The sequence below is a fragment of the Vidua macroura genome, chromosome 6 (genome assembly GCF_024509145.1).
Source record: "Vidua macroura isolate BioBank_ID:100142 chromosome 6, ASM2450914v1, whole genome shotgun sequence".
Classification (NCBI taxonomy): Eukaryota; Metazoa; Chordata; class Aves; order Passeriformes; family Viduidae; genus Vidua; species Vidua macroura.
In genome coordinates, this window is record NC_071576.1 from 1,104,667 (window position 1) to 1,125,608 (window position 20,942).

Below are 20,942 nucleotides of genomic sequence, written 5' to 3' on the forward strand. Positions count from 1 at the left end.
ACTCTGAGTAATCTGTGAGTAAAAAGCTTCTTCTTGTTTATTACATTAAGGAAATATAAAAATTCAAGCTGTCTCTAGAGTAAATTTAAAAGCAATTTCATTTCCTTCTGGACTGCTCTTAAATTTATTATACAGCCATATCTGAGAAGATATTTTAGCTTAAAATGTATCATAAGTTGGCATTCATTGGTATCTATGTACATTTCTCCTTCCCAGGAGAAACAGGACATGGAGAGGAGGAGCCTGGACAAGGAAATGCCACTTTGTACAAATGGAAAATCCAAGCATTGCTGGCAGGGTGGGAACGGAGTTAAAACACATAAAACCAGAGCAGGGCAGCTTTTCCAAACTGAAATCATTCCAGCATTCCCTCCCAGAGGGCAGCAGAACCCCCGTGCTCTGAACAGCAAGTGAACAACACATCCTCAGAGTCCATCAGATGGGAAAGTAGGAGGTGCTGAACACATCCACAAAGTCCATCAGACAGAAAAGTAGGAATCATCCTGCTCCTCACCAGATGAGGCTGGATTCTCAGCCTCGAAGAGCTTCCCCACCACTGGGGCCGGGGTCACTCCTGCAATAAAAACAGGGATCATCAGGGGATGTCCCAGTGGGAGACGGGGACAGAGAAGGTTCAGAGAGCAAAAGGCTGATGGGACACAGCCCACGGTGGTAGAGAAGGAAGGGAAGGAGCTGGAAATGAGGAGGAGCCAGGAATACTCACTCTTGGTTCTGCAGGAAGGTGGTGTCTCCAGTGCAGCTTTGGCCTGAGGGAGGGAAGGAAGGAAAGAGGCTCAGCCAGGGCTGGCACCAGCTCAGGGTCCCCATTTCCCAGAATTTCCACAATTGCTTCCCCTGAACCACAGGCACAAGCTGCTCCCAGGATCACAGGGTTTTATGGAAAAGCCAAAGGAGCTGCAGAGCCTGGGAGGGTGGAAGAATTGATACCTAAACTCAGGGATACAAGGTAACTTATGGTCACTATTAGGAGTTGGACTGGATGATCCTTGTGGGGCCCTTATGGGTAACTCAGGATATCCTATGGTTATTATTCCTTTTCCCACTGTTCAGAAGAATTTAATAAGAACCTAAAGATCATGGAATTCCAAAGCAATTCCAAATCCTGATGAAAAGCAACGGAATTAATCCTGACAGCGAAGAGCTCCCTTCTCACAAAACAACTTCTCTCCACAGCAGCAGATACCGAACCCAGGGAGGGTTCCCATTTTCCACCCAGAGCACACAGGGGGCTGTGATCCTGGGATTCTGTCTCCTCTGCCAAGCTGTGCCTGGCTCAGGTGGCAGTGGGCAGTGAAAGCAGCATTACCGTCTTCTTCTTGACCTTGTCCCAGGTGCCTCTGCTGCCCTGCGTGTTCTTCTGCATGTGGAACACGTGCCGGTCGTAGTCGTTCCTGGGACACGAGGGAGCAGGGCTCAGCGGGGCTGGGATGCTGCCATGGAACCCTCTGGGTGCAGCCACGGACCCCACCCGGCTCCAGCTCCCAGAGGGGATGAGCAGGGCTGGATCACGGGCTGCAAATCCCAGTGCAGGATGACACCGAGCCTCATCCCCTCCCCGGGCCCAGCCCACGTCACTGGGACAAGGCCCCGCTGGCTCGGGGTTCCCAGACGGTCCCGGTTATTTGTGCAGAGCCTGGAGCCTTGGCTCCAGGGCACGACTGAAGGCTCTGCTGAGGCTGAAGCCCAAGCCAGGGCCATTCCCAGGGCTGGGAGCAGGAGCTGCCCACAGGGAGCTGAGCAGCTCCAGCAGCACCCGGGGCCGCAGGGAAGAGCTTTCCCCAGGCACCCCGAGGCTACAGGAGTGGCTGGAAGCGAGCTGCTGTCCCAGCTCCAAAGCCATCTTTCTCAGAGACAAAAAGGGAGCTTGGGGCAGTGCCAAGGCTCACAGAGGGCTGGTGGGGGAGCTCCTACCTGTTGATGGGGACCAGCATTCCCGGGCTGATGTGCTCACACTGCGGGGTTTTCACAGGGGGAAAGAGGCCTGAGGAGGGGGTGAGCGGGAGCTCTGAGAGGGTGAAATCCTTGGTGTCCCCGTCCTGGCTCCCTCGCAGTGCTGGCAGCTGCAGAGCCACCTCAGAGCTGTCAGTCACCTGAGCCTGGAGTGCCCCTCTCCCCCCTTTCAGCAGTCCCTCCATTCCTCCCTGCCCTGGATCTGATTCCCCCTGTCCCCTCATGCCCAGAACCGGACACGACCCTGCACCTCCTCCTTGGTCCGAGTGCCCCTCCAGATCCTGCCCAGCATTTGGCTGAGGGGTTTTGGTGCTGCCACACCCTCAAAAAGTAATTTCTGGTAACAATCCCAAGCTCCAAGCTGCCCAGGACTGCTCAGAAGGACGATTACTCAGGTGGTGCTGTCACCATGCAGAGGGCCCTCCCAGCCTGTCCAACCTCCTCACTGCCACCAGCCAAGGGCTGCTCCAGCACGTGAAGGAAAGAAGCCTCTTCCCACAGCTGCCCAGGATTTTATTGGTGGAACTGGAGCAGCCCCGTGGCACACCCAGCAGGAGAGCAGTCCCACAGGTGCTCAGGACTCGGGGTTTACCTGCACCCTCCTGTTCTGGAAGGGCGTCGCGGTGAAGACGTCGTCGTGGTTGTCCTTGGGCAGCTGCTCCAGGAACTCCCTCATCTGCTGCTTCCGCTTGAGGGTGCCCACCTTGGCAGTGATCACTGGCTCCTTCTTATCTGCAGGATCCAAACAGGAATTGTCTGAGACAGCAGCTATGGGGTTAAAATTCACTGCCTGCGGTCAGTGCCACAGCCCAGTCCATCCTCTGGTGAAATATCTTAGAGCTTCTTTAGGATCCTTTTGAGTTCTCACACAATTTTTGCTTTCCAAAGCAGTTTCCTCACTCCATCTTCAGGGGAGGGTCACTGCAGAGCCTCCAGAGGCACTGCAGGGTCACACATCAGGTTCACTGTGACTGTGACAGAACTGTGCTCACATGTGCCTTGCAGAGAGCAAACCCACAGGTGTGTCCCCGTGTCAGGAGGCAGCCAGGCTCAAAGGCTCTGCTGCTCAGGGACACTTCCACTGAAGCCAGGCTCAGGAATGCTCAGCTCAACTTGTATCCATGGCAAACCTAAATCCAATCCAGCCCCCAAAGGAAGCTGCAGTGTGGGGATGGCAAACACCAGAGAATGGGACTGGGCTGTGCTGACTCCACGCTGCCCTTAGGCATCCAAGAACCCAGAGCTCTGCAAGGAGCTTGTGACCTGCTGGGCCTCAAGGAGCCTCTCAGGATGTCAAGAACTCCTTCCCCTGAAGGGTGAAGGCCAGAGGAAGTCTTCCCCTCATGCCAACAACTGGAAAACTCCACAAGAAGAGAAAGGTTCTTTCTCTTTTTGTCACCTCAGTCATTCATGACATCCTCCAACCTCCACACCAAAAGGTGACCTGGCTCACTGCCACACCCTGATGTGCTCTTGTGGATTTATCCCATGGGAGCACAATTGGTGAGGCTGGAAAAGCCCTCCCAGCCCATCCAGTCCAACCCTTCCTCAGCACTGCCCCATGTCCCCAGGTGCCACATGCACTGGGCTTTTAAAGCCCCCAGGGATGGGCACTCCAAATCTTCCTGGGCAGCTCCTGCCAAGGCCTGAGCCCCCTTTCCATGGGGAAATTCCTGCTGCTGCCCACCCTGAGCCTGCCCTGGCCCAGCCTGAGGCCGTTCCCTCTCCTCCTGTCCCTGTTCCCTGGAGCAGAGCCCGACCCCCCTGGCTGTCCCCTCCTGTCAGGAGCTGTGCAGAGCCACAAGGTCCCCCCTGAGCCTCCTTTGCTCCAGGCTCAGCCCCTTCCCAGCTCCCTCAGGAACTCTCCAGCCCCTTCCCAGCTCCCTCAGCCTCTCCTGGGGCTGCAGCCCCTTCCCAGCTCTGTTTCTTTCCCTGGACACACTCCAGCCCTCAGTGTCTGAATCCGAATTATTTACCACCCACACAACGCCCAGAAAGAAGATGCTGGTACCTTTCTTCTCAGATTTTTCTGACGTGGTTCTCCTGGGCTGCCACGTGGAGCCTTTCCCCTCCTGCTCCTCCAGGTACTTCCCCTGGCACTCCTCGGCCGAGCGGGACCCCACGGCCATGGCCACCTCCTGCCAGAAGCTGCTCCTGTGCTTCGGGAACGCCGCGATGGCCCTGCAGGGACAGCACGGGCACAGCGTCACCAGGCAGGGCACCTGTGGGGCACAGCCCTGGAACGTGCCTGGGAACGACCTGGGCCATGGATTGAGCAATCTGGGCTCTGCCTCTGTTGCCTCTTCTTGCCCAGAGCAGCTGTGGCTGCCCCTGGATCCCTGGCAGTGCCCAAGGCCAGGCTGGACACTGGGGCTGGAGCAGCCTGGGACAGTGGGAGGTGTCCCTGCCGTGGCAGGGGTGGCCCTGGGTGGGATTTAAGGTCCTCCAACCCAAACCATTCTGTGATCCTGTGGTGTCTTTTCTCCAGAACAGGCACATTTATTTAAACACTTTCAACTGACAGATGTGTCACAAGATAAATTTCCTGCTCACTTGTGCAGGTCCCCTCGGACCTGAGCTCCTGCTCATCTAAAAGAGCTAAACCCAAACTTGGCCATTTTACACTCAGTGTCTGTTCAATATTGCCCAGTGGTTTAAGTAATTGGATGATGGATTAATTAAACACCCTTGCAGTTAACCTGCCCTTACCAAACCTGCTCACAAAACCACATCATGTTTAACCTGTTACTGCAATCTGGGGAGGGCACCTGCTCTTCACCATATTATACTGATGGTTTGTGAAGAAAATTAATAGGGAATAATTATTCTAATTATTATTTGGGAACCAAAATAAGGAAACAAGAAATTGAATAGGGAATATTTCTAATAGGGAATTAAAACATAAAGGAAACCTGGGAAATCATTAATCTGAAAACCCCCAGTCCAGACCATTCAAATCCTTTTGATGCCGAGGGAAACTTTTCCTCTGAACACAGAATGAGCCCTTACTTGTGAAGTTTCTGTAATTCCTTCTCAGACCAGCCATCAGCTGCCCTTGGAAAAAGTTCCAGAGATTTCTGCCCTTTTGCCTCTCTCAGTTTTGCTGCTGAAGCCCTGGCACTGTTGGAGACTCCATGGCTTGTTTTCATCTGGGGTACTCTGGCATTCCTGTCCTTGCCCTGAATTTCCTCCTCGGTTTCAGGCTCGGTGTTGGAATCGACCAGCCTGGGAGGGTTGGTTCTGCCCCGTGCCCTCCTGGCCTGAGCAGGCAGGAAGGAAGAACTGGACTCAGAGGATGTTTTCCCTTCAGAAGGGGACTCAGACTCGTCGCTGGACTCGGTCCCACTCAGCCGCACCAGCACATTCCGGGAGGGCTTTCCTGTCCTTTGGCCACAGGACTTGTTTGCATCATCCCTGGAACCTCTGGAGCCAGAGCAAGGTTTCTGGCTTCGAGACTCTGGTTTTAATATGGGTTTATTTTTCCTCCTGATCAGCAGTGGAGCGTCCTCACTGGACTGCTCCTCCTCATCCTCTGAAGGTTCCTGGGCGAGGAGAATCCTCTCCTTTCCTGGGAGGCGCTGCTTGGCTGACCTGAGGGAGTTCCTGTAGCCCTGCTCGTACATGCTCAGCTCTTCAGAGCCTGCTGCTCTCTCTGCTGCCTCCGGGGCTCTGCTGCTGTGTTTGTTCAGCCCCTTGGTGTTTAAGGAAGCCCCCCTGGCAGGGAGCTGGGATTTCGTTTCTGTGCCCCTGATTCCAGGAGCGCTCTCCTCCTCATCCGAAAGGAAGCGCCTGCTCTTCCTGCTGCTGGCAGATCTGGGGTCTCCTCTGGAAGTGGCTCCTCTCTCGCTGCTTTTCCCTGGAAGAGAGGGAGCCAGAGCCCGTCAGGGGGTGCAGGGTGGGTCCTGCTGTGCTTGCAGCACAGGGATCTGCACCCCCTCCAGAGCTTTACCTGCCAAACTACAAACTCAGAGCTGCTCTCAAGGCCTCTCCGAAACTCTACTGACTGAGCAGGCACATCCCCAGAGCTCTGCTCTGCTCCAGAGAGCTTTTCTGCAGGAAACATTGCAGCTGCTTTAAGAGAGAAACTTCTGCTTTATATTGCACATTCTTCTCAGGCTTCTAGCACCACCAAATTCTACTAAAACCAAATTTTTGTTAAAAATTCTGTTAAAGAGATTTTTTTGCCAACATTTCATTTCTTCCATCCACCTTAAAAAGCAAAGCCAGGCTTCCAGGTCAGTGGATTGGTGAACTCCAAAATGTCCAAATCCCTTCATTTCAATTTCCAGAATGAAATCTCTGTGTTCCCGTTATGTAATTAACAAAGTGATTTACAAACATAGTTCTTGTTTGGAGCTGTGAAACTCCACATGAATGCAACTCTGATGATTCTTCAGAGAAAAAGCAGTTGATCATTAAAATATTTGAATCATTTCTTTGCATTAACAGACCCAACCCTACTGCTCCAGCACCCACTCAATTCCACCAATAACTTGACAATAGAAAAAAAAATTAGTTTTTACCTTTACTTTGGTGTTTTGGCATTTCCTCTGTTGTCTTCATGTCTTCCTTTGGTTTATTCTTCTTGGAGGTGGAACTGGTCTTTCTTTTGGGTCTTTCACTACTAAGCATCTTCAAAATAAAACAATTGACTCTAAAACTTATTAAATCTCCTTTTCTCCAGGCTGAGCCCCCTTCCCAGCTCCCTCAGCTGTTCCTGGGGCTCCAGCCCCTTCCCAGCTCCATTCCCTTCCCTGGAAATGCTCCAACCCCTCAGAGTCTCTCTTGGAGTGAAAGGCCCAGAACTGACCCCAGGATTTGTGGTGGGACCTCACCAAGTTCCTGTCTGATACAATTATCTTCCAAAACACCCCCAATTTTTTCCCCAGAAAGAATTCCGCATTATGTCAGATTTAGAGACCACAATTATCTGATAATATGGACATAAGACTATTTTTTGGTGTGTTTTCTAATACTTTGAACATGTTTCCAAGATTTCCTTTCTCTTCAGGTGCCTCTAAGAGCTGCACCTGTTCTGTTCCCTACCTGGCCAAGTTTAACAATTGTATTTAAGTCACACTTAAGAGGATCTTACCAGGCTGAGATAATCCACCCCTCCATTTTCTATGGTGACGTTCAGGTTCCGATCCACAAACTCCCTCTGCCCACACCAGAAGTTCAGGGGGGGTTTGATGCGGCGCCCGCTGCGAGTGTAGACACTGCTCGAGTCGTTCCTGGAGCTGTGCTTTGGTGTTATGACTGCAAGGGAAAAAAAGCCCAAAGAAAGAGGAGTTTTGTCCCAAACACTGCATGGAAAATTCAGTTTAGCAGATTTCACAAGCAAGAGGAACAATGTTGTGTTTAAACTGGACTACAAGGGAAATGTAAAATGTACCCAAAGTTGTTCTTTTCAAAGCATTGCGATAGAAATAACAGGACTGAAGTAAGAAGCTTCACAAATGATGAAATTTACTGTGGCTAACTTTTTACTTTTTCTTTGTTTAGAAAGTTATAAATACTGTGAAAATCATTTGAGGAGGGAGAATGATAAAGAAAAGTTGTCACATGTAACAGCTGCTCACTGAGACAAATGAGAGCGAAAAATAAATGGGAGTCATGAGTGAAAAGCATAAAAGCTTTTACAGTGCTAGCAAGAAAACCTGATTCCAGCACTAACAAACAGCACAGTGGGGTTTGGGAAAGGCCCATTGGACAAAGAGCCCAGAAAAGGTCTGAGTTAAACCCCAGAGCTGTCAGTGCCCGTGGCGAGGCAGGGACTGCACTCAAAGGCTGAGCCAAACCAGGGGCCTTTTACAGCTTTACAGCCATTTCCTGGAAACACAACCAGCATCATGAACCTTTCCACAACCCACCCCAGCCACCCCCAGGTGTCTTTTCCAAAGGAAAGGATTGTTAAATACTCACAGATGTTCTCATGATTCTCTGGTGACACGTCATAGGTGCAGTTTCTCAGTGCAGGTTTCTTTGCACTGCTTGCTGAGCCTCTTGTGGTTTCCAACACATCAGTTCCCCCCACGGAGTCATTCTCCTCGTTTTCCTCCCCTCCACTATCTTGAACTAGTTCTTTCCTGATGGTTTGGGGTTTGAGACAAGAAATGACAGCCACTGAGGAAGCTGCTCGTTAACAAACAGGGAAGATGTGAAGCCCTGGTGGGCAGGAGCCTGGTGGCCCAGCACAGCAGAGTGGTTTCATGCCCACATCTAAAACATTTCACACTCCTCTGGTGTAACACCCTCAAAAAGCAAAGTCTCAATGAACACTTAGAACACGGCAATGATAGAGAATCTCCAAAGAAGTTACCTCCTCCTTTCCTCAAGAAACTCCTCCACGTACTCCTTCCACCTTCTGGAGAAGCCAAATGTGAATTTCTTGATGAAGCGGTAGGGGAACCCTGAGGGGAGCACAGGGGACATGAGCAGCAGCTCAGCAGGGCTGGCACTCCCTCAGGGGACAGAAGAACCCCCAGAGCCTGTTAAACCCAAACATCAGAGGAACCGACCCAGACAATTCCATCCAGCACACTCCAGTCACTCTTGGGTCTAGGAAACCTCTGCAGCACTAGAGCCACTCTGCTCACAAGCCTCATGCTGCTACTTTTCCTTCTCAGAATATTAATATAGAAACAAATATAAGTTCTTAGCAAAGAAAGTAATAAAATCTTCAGTGGACTAGATGAAGAACAAGGAGATCAGACAACACCCAAAATCCTCCATCTTGTCTTCTCTCCACTTCCATACTAAAAACCCAAAGCTCTAAGTTTTTCACTCTGTGATAAACTATACTACTGTCTATTTCACACACTCATAGATTCCAATTCATCCCAAAGCCTTGGAAGCTTTCTCTATGGACGAAGGTTAAAAGCAGTGTTCTCCTGGGGATCAGGATATCTCAGGGCAGGCAGAGAAATATTCCCTGTGCCCTGGGTTCCAACATCTGTGGGCCTGAAAGAGCCCACAGTGAGCGTGTGTTGGGTAAAAAATGGTGTAACACACCTGGGGCACAGCTGTGTTAGGGAAGTAATGCTGAAGGAATGGCTGGAGCTGGAAGTGGGGTGGGGGGTCAGGCTGGATTTCAGGGAAAGGCTCTTCCCCAGAGGGTGCTGGCACTGCCCAGGCTCCCCAGGGAATGGGCACGGCCCCGAGGCTGCCAGAGCTCCAGGAGCCTTTGGACAGCGCTGCCAGGGATGCCCAGGGTGGGATTGCTGGGGGTCTGGGCAGGGACAGGGGCTGGGATGATCCTGGGGGTCCCTCCAGCTCAGGACATTCCACGATTCCAGCTAATGTTTGTGTCCTCAGAGCTGCCTGTGAGCACTGACAAGCAGCTCATTCCCAGCGAACGTGCCAGAGCAGCACACAGAGCAAGGAGAACAACTCCTGTATTTCCATCTGCGTGGAAATCCCATTTCCTTACAAATCCCACATGCTCCAAACCAAGCTGAAAGAGTCTGTAGTTTGTAAGGCATTCAGAATCAGCAGCTCACCCTCCTTCCTCATGGCAGCTGTGTCTATCTTGCCCTGCAGCTGGTAGACAGCTCCCGAGGAGGTCCGCACCTGGTTGTGAGTGACGCGCTGCGTGATGGCGCTGCTGTGCCACAGCAGCTGCTTCATGTCCCTGGCAAAAGACACAACAGCAACCACAGAAATCAATTCCAGAAGGGACTCCAGTCTGGAATGCTGGCACTCCATGTTTTCTGAGGGATTCAGGTGTTGGCAGGATGTGCTCTGGGCTCAGTTTTCCTCTCTTAGCCTGGCACTGACACAGCTCTGCCTCGCCTGACACTGGGGCAGGGGACAAACTGAACATGTCCCTGCTGCAGGAGTCACTCATGGGACAGCAGATGGACTGAAGCCAGCTCATTACAGCAGCCCAGCTTGGATGGGGCTTGGAGCAGCCTGGGACAGCAGGAGGTGTCCCTGCCCTTGGCAGGGGTGGGGCTGGATGGGCTCTAAGCTCCTCTCCCAACCCAAACTGTCCAGAGCCATTTGATATTTGATTTATTTCTCTGAAGCTTTCTGATTATCTCAGCACAGGACTCTGAAATGAGTTCACCAGTAGTTCTCTGGATGCTGGTTCTCCCCCTCTTGCCCACACAAAGGAATTGTCTCTTCCTTGACAAAGTCTAAGCTCTGCACCATTACCTCGTGTTTGGTGTCCATGGTTTACTTTACATTTAAATAATAAACTGGTTCTTACTTCCTTTTCCCTTCCACACAGATTGTCGTGTTTCCAGGCAGCACTTTAATCCTCCAGCTGTGCAGGCAGATGTTTTTCTGTTTCAGAAAAAAAAAAAGAAAAAAAGAAAATAAATGATTTAGAAGTATTTATTAGCCAGTCCCCCTCAGTGATCATATCCAATAACAAAATATCTCTTTCAGTATCTTCTAAGCTCAGTCCTGAAGGTAACTTGGTTCAATTCAGAAACACATCAAACACTCTAGGCCACGGTGAGGGGGAAGAGAACAAGTCCCTTGCAACCCCAGGTTTCCCCAGAGAAGAAGGGAAGCCCAAGCCTTGGGCAGGTGTGCTTGTGCCAGGTTCCCAGGGAACCCCAGGGGTGCAGCACTGCTCTCCTAGGAAGAGACTCTGCTCCAGTTCAATTGAACAGGAGTCTGGATGTTCCATATGAAAGCCAAGCCCTCCCCCTCCCCAACAGCACATTCCTGGATGGATTCATGCCCAGCTGGGAAAGGTCTCTCCTCCCTGGATCTGAGCAGGCAGCCAGGAGCTGGCAGGGCCCATGATCACACCATGGCTTGTGCACACTAAACCAAAAGTGCTTCTTTTACACAAAAAAAAAAAAAAAAACAAAAACAACCAAACCCTGAACATTTGTCATCTTGGAGCATCCCCTTTGCATGGGAAAATTTACTGGTAAAATCTAATGGAATAACAGTTTATTCTCTTCTCAGTTTCCTTGCTTTTGACAAGAAAAAGAATAACTTTGAGCTATCAGCCCAGAGGAATTTCTCATTTTCCCTCAGGGATGATTTTCTCCCACCTCTTTGTGAGCTTTGCCAGCAGGTTGATCAGTAGGAGGTTTATCCAAAGGGGTCTTGGGTTCTTCTGCCAGCCTCTGCTTCCTTGGAATGTGGACTGGAGAGTAGAGCGTGATGCTACAGAAGCGCTGGGAGGGGTTTTCAGGATTAGTCTCTGGTGCCTTTTCCACTGCTGGAGCAGCTGGTTTTTTGCTGGGCTGCAACTCTCTCCTGTCTTCATGAAGCTCTGTACGTTTTGCTTCTCCATTTCCCGACCTTCCTTTTACCTGATCCCCCTTTTCCCAAGGGGTGGGGTTCACTTGCAAAGGAGTAGCCACTGTACTTTGAGACACTTCTCCATCAGCATCTACTTCTATAGATTCCACCAGGAAAACATCCACATCATCCTTATCAGAGTCCACATCCTCTGCAGGCTCATTCCCTGGCTGCTCAGCACAGGCAGGCTGGGCTGAAGGATTCTCTGCAGTTGTGGAAGGAGGAACATTCTGCTGGGTTTGGGTTGAAGGTGGTCTAGCTGCCCATTTAAAGAAAAAAAAGAAGGAACAACAAAAAAATTAGGGATATTTAAGCATGGGAACAGGCTGCCTGGGGGGTGGAGGAGACCCATGCCAGGAGGGATTTCAAGCCCTGTGGATGTGGCACTTGGGGACAGGGCAGAGTGCTGGGGGAACAGTTGGACTTGATGGCCTCAGAGGGCTTTCCCAAGCTCAGCAGTGCCGTGGCTCTCTGCCTGGAGGGAGTTTGTGCTCTCCAGAGCAACCCCAGTACCTTGGTGCTGCTGCTGCAGTTGCCACTTCACCCGCAGGAAGAACTTCTGGGGGGTTTCCAGCACGGGAGGCTCTGCTGGGGGCACTTCCAGGGGCTCCATCCTGGGAACCTGAGGCAAAAATGGCTCTGGAAAACAACCAAACAAACCCCAAAACCCTCTTCAGATTTGGGGAAGAAAAACATTTCATGGGGGGGGGGGAGGTGGGGACAATATTATATTTATATGCTTTTTATTTAAAAAATCCCCACAGAATCCCAGAAAGGTTTGAGTAGGAAGGGACCTTAAATCCCATCCCAATCCACCCCTGCCATGGCAGGGACACCTTGCACTGTCCCAGGCTGCTCCAAGCCCTGTCCAGCCTGGCCTTGGGCACTGCCAGGGATCTAAAAAAGGGTCACATCCAGCCTGGTGTCAGCTGCAAACCTGCTGAGGGTGCACTGGATCTCACCGTGTCATGGATAAAGGTAAAAGCCAGCAGGGAGAGCCCAGGAGAACACCCCAGTGGGATTTCAAACCCCAAGCAGAGTTCCTTTCCCTTCCCTGCACAGAGTGTAAGGAATAGTTACAGCAATTTGTTTTGACTTTTTTTAGTTACAATGTGGTTTTGAAGGTGTTGCACGTGTCAAACCCACTCATAAACACAACAGAAAGAACAATTAGAGCCAGAGTGAGGCAGAGGGGAAGGAAACCGAGAGGGAGGGAATCCTCTACGATACAGAGCACGGAAGACACATCAGCACTGCTACAGACACATTTCAGCACCACAAAACTTCACCAACCAACTTTTTTTAATCCCAGCAGCTGGGGTGCAACCAGTGCTGGTGTTTTCTACACCCACCAAGGGGCTCTGGCTGCTTTTCTCAGATCCTGAAAGAGCCACGAGTGGGACACAGAGGGAAAACGTTCACACCTGAGCCAGCTCTCCTGGAGAAGCTGTGGAACAATCATTGCTTCCCAAGTGTGCCCAGCTCTGCACTGATGGGTGTTGGTGTCAGGGGGCTTTGTCCTCTCCATGGGCCTTCCAAGGAGAAAGGATTAAGGCAATTGGTAGCAGCATTGAGAGCTCTTTCCTTTCAACAGGTGACTCCAGTGTGCTCCAAAATAATAAAAACCGTTTGGGAAAAAGAACTGTTAATAATTCCTGTAATTTAGGATTGTGGACTAATGTAAGGAATGAAAAGGTTTAGGAGAATGCGAAAATCAGGGATGCCACTTACTGCAGCACAAGATGCCTGAAAGTTCCAGGAACCAAACTCAAGTTTACATCCTTGCGCTTTTTATTCCAGCTATTCACACAGGCAAACACACCATTCTCATGCAGTCACCGAGGGCTCGTGCGACTCACCTGGTCCCGGCCGGGCCGTGTCGGGCCCGTTCTGCCGGGCCGTGTCGGGCCCGTGCTGCCGGGCCGTGTCGGGCCCGTTCTGCCGGGCCGTGTCGGGCCCGTGCTGCCGGGCCGCGGGGCTCAGGATCACGTCGGTGGCGACCCTGCGCTGCTGCTCCGCCCGCGCCTTCATCCGCTGGAAGATCTTGATCGGCGACTCCTGCCCGGGCGGCTCCGGAGCGCGGCGCTTCGGCGGCCGCTCGGCGACGGGACCGGGCCGGCTGTCGAGACCGGGACCGGGCCGGCTGTCGAGACCGGGACCGGGCCGGCTGTCGGGACCGGGACCGGGCCCAGGCTGGCTGTCGGGCCCAGCCCGGCTGTCGGGCCCAGGCCGGCTGTCGGGCCCAGCCCGGCGCTCCGGCCCCGCGAGCTGCGGGCCCGATACGCGGCTGTCCGCAGCCGCGACGCTGCCCTGGTCCTGCAGGAGCTGCTTCAGCGGGGTGAGCGTCCCCGCGGGAATGCTGCTGAGGGACACCGAGCGCAGCGGCGGCTGTCCCCAGGCGGAGCGGCGGCTGGGGGTCGCGACGATGTCGCAGAGTCCCTGGCGGCGATCCCGGGCGGGTCCCAGTCCCCTCATGGCCGCGGGTGGGCCCCGCCGCTCGGGCGGCGCTCCGGGCCGGCCGCGCTCCCCTCACGGAACCCCGCGCACAGATTCGAGCGCCGCCGCCGCGCCCGCCGATTGGCGGAGGAGAGCGGAACTGCGGGCCGAGACCACCTCGCGCGGGTGCGGGGGGTGTTAAGAAACAGATACATTGCCGGACGGCGTCGAGGCAGGCGGCAGCAGGCCCGGGCTACGCCCGAGCTCCCCTCTCCTCGGCACAGTGGTTCAGTCCGCCCGTGGGCAGGCTCCGCGGCCGTTGGCGCTGAGGCGGGGCGCGCTGAGGCGGAGCCGGAACGGGGCTGAGGCGGGACTCCACAGGAATGGCCGGAACTCACAAACAGCTCCGGGAGCCTCGTAGGGCGTAGCCGGGGCTCGCTGGAGCCTTTCCGGGGTGCGGGAGCTCAGCCGAGCCGCCGGAGGGACGGAGCGGGGCCGGGCGGAGGCACAGCCCCGCAGCCACAGCCCCACAGCCGGCCGGGCTCAGAGGTGGATAACGAGAGGGGCGAGGGGCCAGGCAGAGCCGAGCGGTGTCCTGGCCCGAGTGAGTGTGCAGAGTTGTCGAAAAACCCATCAGTGCACGCTGTTAATTGATAAATAGTAGATTTAATTAGTGTTCTGGAGGCCTGGCAGGTTCTGGCCTGTCCTGGCCGGAAGACCCTGTAGTTCATAGTTCGAGTGGAGGAAGTTGCTTGAATAATGCATAAAAAATAGACGATAAATCGGAGTCACAGGTGTACCCAGCTGTACCCTGTAGCCTGGTTCTCCCTGCTAACAAGCAGCTGCAGTGCGATCAGGTGTGTCTGATTCCTAAATTAGTCCCAGCAGGTGGGTCAGAAAACTCAGCTCTGAGTACGAAATTACTTCAGTGTGTGCCTGTTGATAATAAACAGCTGTGTTCAAAAACAAGGTGTTATTTTGGGATCCGGTTTGCTACTTTGCAGCTTGTTGCAATAATGAAAGACTTTGTGTTCGTTGCAGGAGATGTATGTGCTAATTAGCAGGGCAGTTAATAGAGCAGACAGGGAGCTGTGCTTGCTGCTCCCCGGAGAACTCGGGAGAAGGAGCCCCCAGGGCTGCGGTGTCAGGATCAGAGGCAGGTGAGTGTCAGGGGAGGGAGGGGGCCATGGAAACACAAGGGATCTCTGCATTTCCTTCTCCTGGCATTGCCACTGGCCTTGGCTCCCGTGCTGGTCCTGCTGGAGCTCCCCAGGGAAGGAATGGGGCTGGCAGATCTGTGGGTGGGGATAGGGAAGGAGACCATGGAAAAGTTACAACAGGGATAACAAGCTGTGTTCAGGTGTTACATCGGTTAAATGTCTTGATTGTGGTTTCTGATGCACTGACTTCACACAGATGGCATGGCTTCATTTGCTTCATGTGTCCTTAAAAAGCACAAAACCCCCCATTCAATCCATAATTTACTCCTTATAGTTAACAATATCTTAGTGGTCCCATAGTTTCTTAACTCCTTATCTGCTCAGCTTTTGCCCAAATGATGAAAAGCAAAGAAAATTCGTTTTGCTCCAGTTACTTGCAGAAGCCACCATTGTGCTTCCTTCCAGGAGCAAAAAAGAATCCACAGGAAGTCAAGTGAGGCGGAATTCCTTCTTTCCAGCAACAAATGTGTGTGTGAGACTTGTGGGTGTAATTTGGGTAGCTGTGGAATTCCTACAAGTTTTGTTAGAATTCCTAAGCTTTGTTAGCATGGCTGAGCAGGTCCCCTCTTGTTTGTGTTACCAGATGCCAGTGGAGCTTCCCAAAAGGAATCCCAGATTGGTTGGGGTTGGAAGGGATCCTAAATCCCATCCCATCCCACCCTGCCATGGCAGGGACACCTCCCACTGTCCCAGGCTGCTCCAGCCCCAGTGTCCAGCCTGGCCTTGGGCACTGCCAGGGATCCAGGGGCAGCCACAGCTGCTCTGGCAATTCCAGCCCAGCCTCTCTCCAACCTCCCAGCCAGGAATTCCTAAATCCCAATATTCCATCGAAATTTCCCCTCTGGCAGAAATACTCTTTTTTTTTCCATAAATGGCATTTCTTGAATAATTTTCAGCTTGTTTGCTGTTTGTTCTACAAAGGAAGAGATCAGGTCTATTATTCAGAGAAGAAAGACTAATCCAGGCTAAGCAGGAAAAGGTGTTGAGGGTAAAAGAGTTCATTTGATTTTTGTTGAGTGTGGGTGGTTCTGGGGCAGAGCAGGTGCACCTGGAGACAATAAATGCAGATTTAGCTCAAGGCCCCTAAGTGACTTCTGAGCCTCATCAGCTGCTTGTGCTGTGGGTTTAAAAGGACAAAAGTGGGTTTTACTGGGATTTATCCATGGGGATCTCAGCAGTTACCAGAAAGGACCTAAAACTGGGAGTCCTGCTGCTTCTCTTTGGGAAGGTGGCAGATGCCAATCAAAATCTTAATGGAAAAAGAAGAATTAATCATGGGGCAAGGACGATGATTGCATTGTAAAGGATTTTCCAAGCCCCCCTTCCAGACTCTGCCTCTTTAGCTCCCAGTGGAGGTGCAACCCATGCAGCTGAAGTTTCCTGCCCTGGGTGGATCAGCTGTTTTGGCAGCAGCTGCAGAAATTCAACCCCAAGAGTCTGTGGTGTGGGTTGTACAGCCCAGAGACCTCAGTGAGATCTGTAGTGTGGGGTTAAACTGGGGAAAAACCCCACAACACCCCTTGCATGCTCTTTGGCTGAGGGGTGTGTGCTTTTCTGTGTTTTTTTCATAGAAATATTTAAGGGTTTTCCCTTTATTTGGGAGGTTCCTTTAACAAGTCCTGCCAATTAATCAATCAATCCCATAAATTATATATATTAAGTATAGAGGTATAAGAATAAATGTTTATTCAGCTTTTGGGATTTTAAAATCAATTAATTGTGTGTCTGGAAGCAAAACCCAAATGCTTATTTGGTTTGGAGTAGCTGAAAGAAAATACTTATATTTCATCTATTTATACATATATAGGTTTGGTTTATTAGTGAATAATCTTCATTAAACCTAAGGAAACCTTTTCCTGCTGCAAATTCCTGCTGGATTCCGTTGTATCTCTGTGGAGAAGCAGACTGACAGAACACCCCACACTGTGCTTAGGGTGTTTTATTCTTATTTCTTCTTTTCCTCCTCTGGTTCAGGATTATTTATGTTCTCAGTCAACAGCTCGGGGGCTGGAAGGAGGGAGTGGGAAAGGAGGTTGTGCTTTAGGGATAGCACAAAAATAATGAACAAAAAAAATGAATTACGAGCAGCTGTGCCCGGGCTGCGGTTCCTCTTGTGAGGGAGCATTTCTGCGTCCCGGGGGAAGCTGGGGCTGCCCAGCGTTCCGGAGGGAATGACAGCGCCGAGGTGCGATGGGAGAGGAGCGCTGTCCCCACGAGGTGGCAGGAGCTGCCTTCCCGCAGCCATCCATCCCTCCATCCCGCCCCGGCTGGGGTGCTCGGGAACAGGAGCTGGAGCGGGGCTGCGGGAAAGGCACCGCACCGCTGGGCGGCACAGCCGAGCCGAGCATTCCCGGCCTCTGCCTCGGGAAAGCCGCGGCCGCTCATCGCTCACGCGGAGCAGCTGCTGCTGCTCTCCTGCTCGGCATCCCCACACACCACAGCAGCGTTCTGGCTCAGTTTTGCTGCCACGTGGGGCACAGAAATGGCTTTGCCAGGGACAGGACCCGGGGAGCAGCTGGGGCTGGGCTAGGGCAGGCTCAGGCTGGATTTCAGGGAAAGGCTCTTCCCCAGAGGCTGCTGGCACTGCCCAGGCTCCCCAGGGAATGGGCACGGCCCCGAGGCTGCCAGAGCTCCAGGAGAGTTTGGACAGCGCTGCCAGGGATGCCCAGGGTGGGATTGTTGGGGGGTCTGGGCAGGGACAGGGGCTGCACTGGATGATCCCTGTGGGTCCCTTCCAGCTCAGGATATTCTGGGTTTCAGTGAATGATTTCTGATTTGAAAAGGAAGCAGCTCCAACTCTTAGGCAGCTGTTCCGTGACTGTCACCTCCGTGAGAAACCTGTGCCTTCCTTCCCTCCTACCTGGAATGGTTTTGCTTTCCGAGTTTCCAGCTGCTCCCCTCCCCAGCTGGAGTGAGGAGCAGCCTTCCTTAGGAACATGTACCCCCACGGGCTCCTGAGTACTGCCCTCAGTCCTGTCCCACAGCTGTCACAACCTGAGCTGGTTTTTAACTCACCTCTCATTTTCCCACTGCTGCTGGAGTGCATTCCTTAATATTCCCCATAGTGCTTGGCTGCTGCTTTCTTGTTTCTGTGTACGAGTGTTCCTGGCTAGTTCCTAAGCCCTGGTTCTCGTGCTGGCCTCACTGATTCTCGCCTTTCCCAGAGATCCTTTCCCTGGTTGTCCCTGGAGAACAATTCCAGCCTGTCCCAGCTGGAAGCACTGAGCCAGGCGCTGCTGCAGCTTCTGGACCAGTTTGAGTTGAGTTGAGTTTGGGGTTTGGAGCTTTGCCTGCACAGGAGCAGGAGGAATTTCCTGTCCTCCTGGTGAGCATCTTCCCCTGCATCTCCTCAGAATGAGAATTCCTAGTTTGGTTATTAATTACAATTCTGGCTATGTGTTGGAGGGAGCTGCAGCTAGTTCTAAGTTCTGTGCTCTATTTCCAAAGCCTGCTTTCACAGCTTTCTGAAAGTCTTCTTACCTTTACTATTTCCCACGTGGCTCGAGATGTTTCTGTGGGGCATTTATGGGAATGGAGAGCAGGGCTGGGAGCGCTGCTCAGCTGGTGACTGAAGTGGCTGTGCTAAACCTGGCAGGCCACAAGGCTCTGCCAGCAGAACCCCGAGGAAGATAACAGTGTGCTTGGGATGCAGAAAACGCAAGACGTGAGCGGGTTTGTGCAAAGCTGTGATGGAGCAATGTTACCAAGGAACCTAAGCGTTGTGGGTAGTGCTATTTTTAGCTGTAGCTGAAAAGGTATAAATACTGAGCTTTTGGAATCTCTGAACAGCTTCGTGTGTGCCATGGAGACCCCGTCTCTTCTATCACTCGCTGTCAGCATTCAGGTAGAGTTTTTTCTAAAATCCTCTCACCATCCTGGTAATTAATCTGCCAGCCCAAGCCCCCTCACCGTCAGCCTGCCTCGTGTTGCCTGGCTGGTCAGTCTCATTAAACATTCTGGAGCTTTTGGGGGCTGCCCACAAGTTCTGTGAAAACTGTCTGTGGTAAGCTCAGGTTGTGGTCAGTTAATAATCTTATTCAAACAGCGATTGAATAGAAAATATTTAGTTGTTAGCATCAAAAATTAATATTCCCCTCAGCATCTTTACAAGCACAAAAGATAAATATTTGTTTTATGCATTCTCTAAGAATTACTGTATTGATTCCCAATAACAGATCTAAGCTATTACAATCATTTCACCTGTTAATTCTTTTACAAGATCCTTGTTGTCTTTTCCCTTATTGGTAAGTTTTATTTTTATTCGTCTCTGTAACTTCCCTTATCTTTTGAGTGTTTTTGCTAAGTGATCCCTTAGAGTAATCTCCATTGGTTGCAAGGCTGGTTTTTATTTAAAGACAGATTTGTTGTGCCTGTTATTAATACACAGCACATTGTGATGATGCAGTGTCCTGGTTTGGGCTGGGATAGAGTTCAATTCCTTCCCAGGAGCTGGGAGTGATTTGGATTCAGGATGGGGATAGTGAGTTGGGGTTAAACCACCAGAGGCTGACATTATTTCCCTGCACGGTGAGATGTTCTCCCAGTGCCATAACCTGCCTCAAGATTTGGCAAGAAGTTATGCAGAAGTAACAAATAAAATATTCTTGTTGGCTCATAATTAGGGCTGTTTTAAAGAGGATTTCTCTCTGTTGGTCATTTCCCAGCAATGAAATTGCAGTGTTTCCATTCATGGAAGAGAAATCACCTCAGAAATAACAAATATCTCAAACTTGTGCATCTGAGCAAGCCCTGAGCTAAAACGGTGTAAAATAGGACCATGCTTAAGGCAGAGCCCTCTGCTTTTCTTGTTTTGTTTTTCTTCACCAGGGCCTAAGCAACTGCTGGAAAGACTCCTGTGTAATTCCCTGCTAACTGGAAATGGGGAAGAAAATGTTCCCCTCAGTTCTTTAAACCAAGAGCTGTTGGTAATTTCATTCTCTCCTGGAGTGTTACTCCAGTGGTGATGAGACTTAACCTAATCTGCATTAATGCTGCCTTTTAGCATCGGTTTAGGAAGGAGCCCAAAACCCCACCTGGAGCTCCACAGGCCTGTTCTGGAACAGGCACAGAGCTGGAGATCCATCCTTTATAGGGAATAATAAATGTTAATGCACTCCTTAGCATTTCAATGTCATGATTAAATATTCCAGAGCCTTATTAATTGAATATTTTATATTCCTGCAAATGGCCTTGATCCTCACAATGGCATACTAATTCCAAGGGAAGGGAGAGGGAACATGTTCAGACTCCTGCAAGGAGTCCCTGCAAACAAGGCTTTTAAACTGACTGCATTAATGGGTTCTTGGGCAAGTCGCTGTGCACGAAGCAGGGACGTGGAGGCAATGTGGATGTGTTTGCATTTTGGGTTTATGGGGTTCCAGAGTCACGTGGGTGGTTTGCTGCTGGTACTGCAAGGAGAAGCTCAGAAATGGATTATCCCAGGGCATTACAATTCTGTAGGTCTCAGTCACCAACCCATCAAGGACACCAGCGTGGTCATTCTGGGCTGCAGAGATGAACCTTTCCCCTCTCGTTAGAATTGAAGGAAATTCCAGGCTTCTCCTCCCCTGAAGTCACAAAAAATGGGAAGATTTGACAAAAGGGAATTCATGGCTCTGTTCAGGAGATGAGGAGGAGCCAGCTGAGGGAGCTGGGAAGGGGCTGGAGAATTCCTGAGGGAGCTGGGAAGGGGCTGAGCCTGGAGCAAAGGAGGCTCAGGGGGGACCTTGTGGCTCTGCACAGCTCCTGCCAGGAGGGGACAGCCGGGGGGGTCGGGCTCTGCTCCAGGGAACAGGAACAGGAGGAGAGGGAACGGCCTCAGGCTGGGCCAGGGCAGGCTCAGGGTGGGCAGCAGCAGGAATTTCCCCATGGAAAGGGGGCTCAGGCCTTGGCACTGCCCAGGGAGGTTTGGAGTGCCCATCCCTGGAGGTGTCCCCTGGAAGTGGCTCTCAGAGCTCTGGGCTGGGGACAAGGTGGGGATGGGGCACAGCTGGGACTCCATGGGCTGGGAGGGCTTTTCCAAACTCAGCTATTCCAACATTC

At 51.8% G+C, this 20,942-nt stretch overlaps 1 protein-coding gene and 1 long non-coding RNA gene across 3 annotated transcripts; one reads left to right on the plus strand and one right to left on the minus strand.

Annotated features, from left to right (window-relative positions):
* Positions 1-25: 25 nt before the first annotated feature.
* Positions 26-13,810, minus strand: MIS18BP1 (MIS18 binding protein 1). 2 transcript variants are annotated; one of them, XM_053979492.1, is made up of 17 exons: positions 13,160-13,810; positions 12,274-12,293; positions 11,758-11,883; positions 10,992-11,503; positions 10,187-10,263; positions 9,474-9,604; positions 8,294-8,384; positions 7,897-8,060; positions 7,067-7,230; positions 6,495-6,603; positions 4,981-5,827; positions 3,983-4,152; positions 2,564-2,703; positions 1,933-2,081; positions 1,328-1,412; positions 725-767; positions 26-574 (listed from the first exon to the last, which is right to left on the minus strand). In XM_053979492.1, exons 1-17 carry the CDS (start codon positions 13,717-13,719, stop codon positions 480-482), a joined length of 3,483 nt encoding a protein of 1,160 aa, XP_053835467.1. In that variant the 5' UTR covers positions 13,720-13,810; the 3' UTR covers positions 26-479. The 2 variants fall into 2 exon arrangements, with proteins under 2 accessions (XP_053835467.1, XP_053835466.1); XM_053979491.1 differs by lacking the exons at positions 12,274-12,293; positions 13,160-13,810 and adding an exon at positions 13,104-13,148.
* Positions 13,811-14,011: 201 nt separating this feature from the next.
* On the plus strand, positions 14,012-16,665 carry LOC128808421 (uncharacterized). Its single transcript, XR_008437458.1, has 3 exons — positions 14,012-14,284; positions 14,722-14,840; positions 15,306-16,665. It is a non-coding gene; the product is annotated as an uncharacterized LOC128808421 (long non-coding RNA).
* Positions 16,666-20,942: the final 4,277 nt, after the last annotated feature.